The sequence below is a fragment of the Barbatula barbatula genome, assembly GCF_947034865.1.
Source record: "Barbatula barbatula genome assembly, chromosome: 2".
Lineage (NCBI taxonomy): Eukaryota > Metazoa > Chordata > Actinopteri > Cypriniformes > Nemacheilidae > Barbatula > Barbatula barbatula.
The window spans coordinates 20,933,563-20,943,276 of NC_136767.1; the positions used below are offsets into that span (position 1 = coordinate 20,933,563).

The window sequence follows — 9,714 nt, forward strand, 5'->3', positions numbered from 1 at the left end:
TATAAATATATTTTACGGTCATACTTAGATTAAAACTAACATGTTTCTAAACTTCAATTTGATGATCCACTGATTCCGTCATACAGTAAGCATGCACAATAACTGTAACTGCAAAGTCATGGTCTTCAGCTTCAGGCACACCGTTGAATGAAAAAGATTCAACACTATTGCATATATCACACAAGCAGCCACACTAACACACAGATCAGTCCTTCATTGTCATATATTAATGTGCTTGGAAAACATGAAATAAATATTGAAAGGACCACAACATTTCTGATCTTCCAAAGCGACACACTAAGGCACTGCTGCTCCTTAAGGAAATGGGTGAACTTCAAGAAAAAAAACATGTCCAGGCCACCGTATACAACTTATATTTTTCTTAAATAAATAATTTTTGCGATTGTGACATTGTGACCTACTTTAAGTACATTAATCAAAAAAATTCATTGTTATGGGTCCTGTATAGGAGGTTTCAATAATTCTCATTATTCTAAATGGTGATTCTCATACTGTAATACAGTACGTAATATAAATAAAATAAGCATAAATTAAAGCCAGTACAACAAATTCTACAACATGGTACTTGTCAAATTAAGTATTACAAGAAAAAAATAAGCCTTATTTCCCCAATACAACACTGAGACATTGGGTAAATGTATGTGCTTACTTATAAAATAATGTCACAATGTAAAAATGTATTAAACATCAGCTCTCTTTGAGCGAAATATTGTCTTATTTCTGGTGGAGAGAAAGATGACCACAACATGTCCTTTTTCTGAGTTTCACCCAATTTAACTTTAAAAACTGTCCTAGTTACAACACCGCTGCAATCTGGTATGTTGTTGCACACATTTGATACTCTGCTTCCATTCCAATAACTTAACTTCTTTTTGTTTTAACAAGTCAGTCTGTAAATGTACTGAAATGTGCACCGCATATAAATTAATTAGGCTTTAAAATTAAAACATAAAATTGAAATGTAAAACATAAAAGAGAACTTTGGGTTTCTAGGCAGGATCGTGCACAGTGTCGCTGTTTAGACGGAGATAGAGCCCTCCCTGAAGTTGGTTTTCCCAATCAGAACGTTTAACAGAATGGCTTTTCGCTCTCTTCTTTCCTTCTGTGCCTTTTTAATGATGTCATCAAGTTGTGACTCATCCTGTCGCCCAACCAGGTAACCCTTGCCCCCATAGCCATCAGCTACGATGTGATAATCTGCAAGCAGAAAACAAGAAAAAAACGAATTCATACTTTTGTATCCAAATACAGTATAGAAGAAAGTCAAATGTCAGTGCTGCTGTATTCCTTGAGTGTACAACTGCTGGACACTATGCAATCCTATAATGTCACAGGTGCTACGGAAGACTCAACAATAAATTACTAAATAACAAAAATGGTAAATAACTGTGACCCAGACTTCTCTTTTAAAGCGATTTTACACGTAGTTGAACTGTACGGTACAACAACATTCAAGTAAATAATTTCCCTGGTTAGTAATATGACATCACAGGTCAAAGAACATACATGCAACAATATCCTTTTTCTGAAAAACATCTTGATCCACATATTTTTTTGAAGACTCGGGAGGTGTACTGTAAACTTCAAACTCGTGCTAAATCCTACATTTATGACAACATTTTGAAAATATTATTAGAGTAAACCATCTCACCTGTGAAGGCGAGACCACAGGCTACATTGCTCCCGAGCAAAGGCACTTGTTCTCTGGAGATCTGACTCCAGCAGGCATCATTTCCGACCAGAGCGATCACCGGTGTCTGACATGACGTGAAAAAACAGCTCATTTACAATCGTTCTGGCTTATATACTGCATTTATGCATTATGCACTTACAATATAAGTCTATGGGGACAATCACATAACATGCTTCATCTGCTGTTGATCGCATATGGAAAGGGTTAAAAATGTTATGATTTTTTAATTCATTTGTAAATAAATCAAATGTAATCCAAAACCCTATTACGCCCTGTCCTGTCTTTTAAATAGATATGTAAACTACTTTGTCCCCAGTACATAAAAGGGATTTATATGTGAGGTTTGGCCGTGTTTTCCCCACCTTGTGGCGTGTAAAGGTATCAAATTCAGCTACACTGTATCCAAGGGAACCATCACCGTAAATGATCCAAACCTGTAACACACACATCGCACCACGTGGGAAAAGCTGTTTCAATAACCGGGGCAAATGTCACTACAGTCAGGTCAGCTAGGTCCTCTGGTCAAACAGAGATCAATATCAAAGCATTCAATACAATTTAACTTCTTTACAGTCTTACCTCAGAGTCAGGTCGACAGAGCTTGGCCCCCAGAGCAAAACCTCCTCCAACACCCAGAGTCCCAAAAGCTCCTGGAGTGAATAGCAGAAAACAGAATCATCAATTCCTTCAAAACGGTGCTTTAGATGTTCACAAACAGGTCAAAAAATATCGATAGTCCTGCTAACCTGGGTCTAGCCAGCGCAGCGGGCCCCGCGGCCTCATGATATAAGCAGCACTGCCGACAAAATCTCCCCCGGCGGCCACTATGATGCTGTCCTCATTCAAAAGCTCATCCACCCGGTGCAGAACATTCAGAGGATTCAGATGCATCTCTGTCTTCTCATCTGCTTTGGCTCTGAGATAAACAAATAGGCAGCGAGATGAAACTAAAGGGAGTTATAGGTCATAGGTTTACACATTCAGTCTCCTGAGACAAAGCTGACATGCAAGCAAGAATAGAAAAGGTGGGGAAAGTTCACCTCTTAGTTTTCTCTTTGACGTAATCTCCTTCTTTCAGACTTTGAGGCCATTCCTCTGGGCATCTGTGTCCCTTGTGGGCTTTAGAGAGACGCAGGAGGAAAGAGCCAGCATCGCCTGAAACATTTGGAAAATAAATTGTCAGTGTAGAACCCCTTTTTTAGTAGTGTATATTAGGGATGAGCGAGTACAGCATTATCTGTATCTGTATCTGTATCTGTTAACCATATGAATTATCCGTATCTGTACTCGGACTGGGCGGGGCCTAACATGGAATTGGGCGGGGTTTAACCAGGAAGTGGTCGGGTTGTCTTGAAAGGGGCGGGGCTTTAACCAGTATGTTATTTTTAATCATGCAATTGCTATGGGTTGATCAGAACCCGTTGATCAGAATACGCATTTATACCACTAACTTACTTACTTTATTTTTTTGCTTGAAGTCAAAAAACTGGTTAGAATCAGCAGACGGTTAAAAAAAGAAAAAAAATCTCAGACAGGCAGAGACGCAACGCTAGTCGCGTTCTACCAAGCACCACGTCTGAACAAACCCTACGTTTACCAGAACTCTGTTAATAAGTACTGCAAAAAAAAAACGAAATAAAAAACAAACCTGAAGCTGAAGAAACCCTAAACGTTAACGGAAAAGACCCGCGAACCTGAGTGACTGAGGGAGAGACAGAGAGAGAAAGAGAGCTGTTCTCTTCTCAGCATTCTGTGTGTGAGTGAGCAGAGCGGGACACAGCAAATCTGTATGTGTAAGGGAGGGGCGCTGTGACTAGCCTATCACAGAACGCAGACACAGTCAGCTACCCAATGAGGATTTTTATTCCATCCGAGCACAGATATTGACTCGTATTACTCGTATAATACTTGTACTCGGCAAATATGCTTTATCCGTACCGGATACTCGTTTCAGCCGAGTATCCGGCTCAACTCTAGTGTATATGTACTGTATGTATACACAGGTTATAACTTAAGTTATACAAATATGATGTAGCTGTAATCCGCTGAGCGGCTAAACTGGGAGTGCTGTATTTGTGACGCATCAAAAAGGACATCATACATACAAAAAACAGAAAGCTTTCCAATACTCCAATTATTACTCCACAAACATGTTGCAAAAATAAATTGCTGGTCAACAAAGAGTACACTTACTCCCCATTCACCCCCTCCTGACCCACAACAGGTGAGCAGGTGCCCGATAACCACTTCCTACATATCTCACGACCCCTCCCAAATCATGTGACGCATTTACCATTTCATGTCCACTACAGATGGATTTTGATTCTAGTTTATTTAGTGCAGAGCTTTTTAAACTTCAAAAGGTCCCAAAAGATGTCCCATGTGCTTTAAGACCACATATTTTATATACATATAAATATACACAATAAAGTACAGTCTCTTTACAAAACATTGATCACAAGATTGTAAGTGTGTAATGTAAATGATGTGCCCAAATGATAAAATACTGTAGTAGAGTATACTATAATATTTACTATAGTAAACTGTAGTAAAATGTCAAGATACTCCGGTATAGGGTGTTCAATTAAGTATAGGCCTATTACAGTTAATGAATTAAAACTAGTTAGATACTATAGTTAATACTATAGTACAGAGAATTTTATTTTCATTAATGTATTATACATTATGTATTCAGGAAAGAAATTAAACTGCACTTCTTCACCTTGAATGGCCACTGTTGGTTTTAACAGAATGGCTTTTCGCTCTCTTCTTTCCTTCTGTGCCTTTTTAATGATGTCATCAAGTTGTGACTCATCCTGTCGCCCAACCAGGTAACCCTTGCCCCCATAGCCATCAGCTACGATGTGATAATCTGCAAGCAGAAAACAAGAAAAAAACGAATTCATACTTTTGTATCCAAATACAGTATAGAAGAAAGTCAAATGTCAGTGCTGCTGTATTCCTTGAGTGTACAACTGCTGGACACTATGCAATCCTATAATGTCACAGGTGCTACGGAAGACTCAACAATAAATTACTAAATAACAAAAATGGTAAATAACTGTGACCCAGACTTCTCTTTTAAAGCGATTTTACACGTAGTTGAACTGTACGGTACAACAACATTCAAGTAAATAATTTCCATGGTTAGTAATATGACATCACAGGTCAAAGAACATACATGCAACAATATCCTTTTTCTGAAAAACATCTTGATCATGTCAAGATACTCCGGTATAGGGTGTTCAATTAAGTATAGGCCTATTACAGTTAATGAATTAAAACTAGTTAGATACTATAGTTAATACTATAGTACAGAGAATTTTATTTTCATTAATGTATTATACATTATGTATTCAGGAAAGAAATTAAACTGCACTTCTTCACCTTGAATGGCCACTGTTGGTTTCCAGAACATGTCCGAGTTCTTCAATAGCTGACTTCTGTCTCTGTTAACTGCAATGATTTTACTCCGTCGGTTCAGCACCCTTCCATAACCCAATCTGAAGTCACACACTGTGCCTACAAACCAAAACAAATCATGTATTGACATCTAGAAAAAGAATAGCTTAGTTTTCTAAGCATTCCGAACAGTATAAAACCATAGAAAATAAAAAGACACTAGATGGCGCTGTTACTCACCCGCCAGCAGCACAAGATCAGCATCTTTCAAGGCATCTCTCCTGTTCTGTCTGATGTGCAGTAGACTGTTCTTTCCCAGCATGCCCCGAGACATCCCACCCAGGAAACAAGGAATGCCTAAAGACTCTAGGGCCTTTCTGTAAGACACACATCCAAAAAGAGAGTTCAAACTTCAACCATGAGTTACATGTCCGGGTGCTATAAATCAATAATTGTTGCCGTTTTTGGCTCATGCTTACACAACTAAAGCATTATTCTATATGATCAATTTATTCAATACATACAGTAACTGTGTTGGTTGCATATGGAGCATAAAAACCCTTTGGACCTAAAGCAGTGGTTCTCGAACTGGGGGCCCCAAGATTGATCCAGGGGGACACGGAATTTGTATCATACTTTTCACGCAATCAAACACTAGAAAAATAACCAAAATTATTTATGTTTCAGCATTGTATAACTGAATATGTTTTTGGTTTCTTAAAATTCTAGTTTAGGATTATGCGACTTTATTTTGGGGAGGGTCGAAAATGCACTGTACAACAAGGAAAACGTTTGAGAACTACGGACCTAAAGGGATAGTTCACACCAAGATTTAAACTCTTTTTTTGTAAGAAAAATAAATATTTGTTCTGCAGAATACAAAAGAAGATATTTGTTGGTAGCCAAACAACACCGCCCCATTGACTTGGCCCCAAAATGATTTCTCAACATATTTTCTTTTCCACATAAAAATGAACCAGAAGTTTTGAACCACATGAGAATATAATTTTTTGAGAAAAATTTTTTTGAGTGTTATTTTATACTTCTAATGCCCTTTATTGCAAAGAAAAATAAATAGTAAGCAGGTCTAAAGTAGCAGAACGGGTTTTTTCACGATATGATTTAAAAAAATGTAAAGGTGTCAACCAGTATATGTCAATATTAAATGTTTAATGTTTACTGTTTAATGAAAGAGGGGTGTCTTTAAATATCTAGACTGGCACCACAAAGACAATAGGTTTAATATCCAGAAGGGGATTGATGAACTACTCCATGAACGAGTATGACACAAACTGGGTAAAGACAGAATGGCTAAATGACCTGACATCATCTGCAGGTGAAGGCGGCAAGGTTGCTTGGCTGCCCAACAGTATGACGGGTTTCTTGGCTCGGCTCACCAGTTCCACACATCTTTGAATCTGGAAATGAATGAAACAACTTGAATACCGAGTCATGTAAATAAGATCTAATCTGCCATGTCTGAAGTAAAAGTCACAGCTTTCTAGATCGTTTCATTCTGCCCTGTTATGGTTCATGTTAAAGATGATGAGAATCAAATGAGATCTAATGTGACGCAACCATAAAAGCAATTAATAATACATCTCAAATGGCCATTAAATGATTGACAGGTCTCACCTCATCCTCTGTGGCCTGCGGGATGTGAACGGGAAGTGGGGAGGGATCACGGTTTTCCCAAGCTCCAGCAAATAAGTTAGATAAGTGATTTTTAAGATACCTGGCGGATAACAAACAAAAACACTTTCAACGTAAAAGTGATTGCCTTTCCTTTAATAATGAAATAAAGCGTAAGAAAATTGGAGGAAATAAAAAGTGAGAAATGTTTTACCGTGCAGTGATTTTGCCCATAAGACCTTTGGGAGTGTTTTTAGGGGCAAACTCTTTTTCCACCACATGGAAAGGGTACAGCGTGTCTATGGGAAGCTCGATAAACACTGGGCCTGTGAAATTGTTATACACATCAAACTGTACTTATGCACACAGAGTCAGGTCATGTACTCTCTAAAAAGTGTGATTCACTATATCTTAACTTGTCTGAAAAGTGACATGTTTCAATCACTCACAAAAATGATAAATGATTAAATGAAAAAATGGTCATTCGCAGCATAACCTGGTGTGCCAGACTGTGCCACGGCCAATGCTTTTCTCACAGTAGGAACGATTTCTCTCACTGTTCTCACTGAAGCACAGAACTTACAGAGGGGTTTAAAGAGAGACATCTGGTCAATATCCTGCAGGGCTCCTCTACCCTAAAAAACACAAAAATCGAATGTCAAGAGGAAGAGTGGTGGGTTATTCTTGTACAAATTGTAGATTTTCATATTTATAACAGATCACAAAACCATCACATATGACACACACTTAAAATATTACTGTTCGCTGTATTAACATAAACAATGAATGTCTTAAGCTAGGATCTCTTCTACGTTACACACACGACTCAACAGAATGTTCATATCAAATGTATTTTACAGTAAGATATACTATGTCTGCAACTTTTCAGCACCAATGAGAATTTATGGGATCAGATTGACAAAACATTCTTAGGAGGACAATACTCACATATTTATATCCACATCCTAATTTTATTTAAAAAAAGGAGTTTTATGTTCTTGCCATAAAGATCATCAGAAGTTAGAATAGCTTCACAGATGTTTTATACATGGGTTGAAATAAATTGATAATGAAGTGATTTTGTGTCCATAGAAAGCACATTAAATGTAAGTAAAATGTCTTTTTACTTACACCGTAAAGTTTCTTGGACAATAAAGTCACAATTTGGTTGAAATACTGTTACATTGTCATTCAGCGTAACACAATATGTACAAATTCAGAATTTTACTTATTAAAATATATAAAATAATTAGGGGAACATTTACATTTTATTGTGCTTTAAATATGTAAAAAAGATTATTGACCATTGGCCGAAATTTTTTTTTTTACAAATCATTAGCATTTAGTGTGAAAGTAACTATTCTCTTTTTATATGTGATAAATAGATTTTTGTGATAAATAGACTTATTTATTTTATCCTTAAACCCTTTTTCGTCAAAAATATAAATTATTTTAGCAGTGCGGAATTTCATTTGAATATAATGATAATGATATAATGACATTCTTGTTCAGAGCAAGTCGAAACATTGAATGTCACAAGTATTCCGACAAATATAAAGTAACGACTTTATAATACAAGAATAAGTGTTCACAACATCATAATGCTAGCTAACAGTTTACTTTTAATAGCTTATTGTTTGGCATCATACGTCTTCCAGAAGGAAATATTATGCGCAAACAATGGTGTCAGAGACTCCTCTATATTAAATTATGAGCGAAAGAATCCCTCCACAATAATTGATCATTAATGTCACTCAACACTTCGTGTTAATATATACATGAGAATGCGATGTGCTTGTTACACTGAAAGGTTTGATAGATAAGTATACTGTAAGCTCTTGACCGGGCAAGTAGAAACAAAGCATGTCATTTTATTCTTAAGAAAAAATGAAGCAAACATTGAAGTTTCTTCTTTAGCTCCGTTCCTTAAGCTTCATCCCTGTACACCTGTTCTTCTGTTCATACTGAAATGAGATCATTTGCTTTGTTATTTTCTTTCTAGTGCGTTTCTTCTCTTCAACATGCTTCGTAAGATCCCGGTTAGAGCGGTTCAATAATAATATAAAAGTAATTGCTGACTTATTTGCTCTCTGTGTGTACACTTGTACTGGGCGGGAGGAACCAGGAGAGTTAAGATAAGCCTTGAGGTGAGGTGATGAATACACATCCAGTTTACTGTGTCAGAGATACATGGAGATAAAACCCTGTAATTTCATCACTACCACAATCTCATGAGTGCAGAGAAAGCATGTTAAGCATTCTTATACACACAGTTGTTGACAGACTCAATATTAAACTCACAACTTGCGCATGAAATGTTATATTCAAGTTTTAGAATTAAATTCATAAAATGATTTCTACTTTCAGAGCCTCACTGTTGCGGTCAGGGGGTTACCTCTGTGACGGACAGTTACCTGATATAATCTCACACCAATAGCGATATGAGGAACAGATAAGGCAGAGGTGTTCCAGCACGCCAGGCTGAGCAGAGAGTATGTAAAGTGCACCTTGAAGTAACTTTCTGACCTGCAGTAGAGTAGCAGCTGCACCACCGATAAGAAGCAGAGGAGATTCGGCCATCTGAGCGTTCTTCACCGCAGTGACAGTGTTGGTCAGTCCAGGTCCGGCCGTGACTGCAGCCACACCCACTGTGCCTACAGGGGCAAAACACTAGATTATCACCATCTAACATCCTCATGCAACACGAAGGACCCTCTTGCTTTCTTAGATTTGTTCTTACCGGAAAGTCTCGCCACGGCATCGGCTGCAAACACAGCCGTGGCCTCGTGCCGCGTGTCGACGATGCGGATGCCCAGTTTCTCACAGGCCACCAGGATGGGCGAGATGTGTCCTCCCACCAACGTAAAGACGAATTTGACCCCGTGAGCCCGCAGGACCTCCGCCACGCTCTCTCCTCCATGCCGGGGACTCTTACTTTCTGTCTGGGTGTCACAGACGTTGACAGT

General features: G+C 38.0%; 1 protein-coding gene across 1 annotated transcript; it reads right to left on the reverse strand.

The window, feature by feature from the left end:
• Positions 1-822: 822 nt before the first annotated feature.
• LOC306902733 (2-hydroxyacyl-CoA lyase 2-like) lies at positions 823-9,714 on the reverse strand (the record flags this gene model as incomplete). The annotated part of the gene is made up of 14 exons (XM_079471556.1): positions 823-1,218; positions 1,673-1,778; positions 2,077-2,148; positions 2,294-2,364; positions 2,461-2,630; positions 2,755-2,869; positions 5,102-5,236; positions 5,357-5,493; positions 6,437-6,534; positions 6,752-6,851; positions 6,963-7,074; positions 7,245-7,383; positions 9,275-9,402; positions 9,489-9,714. Coding segments are annotated over 14 exons (1,788 nt in total), but the record flags the coding sequence as incomplete, so codon positions are not given.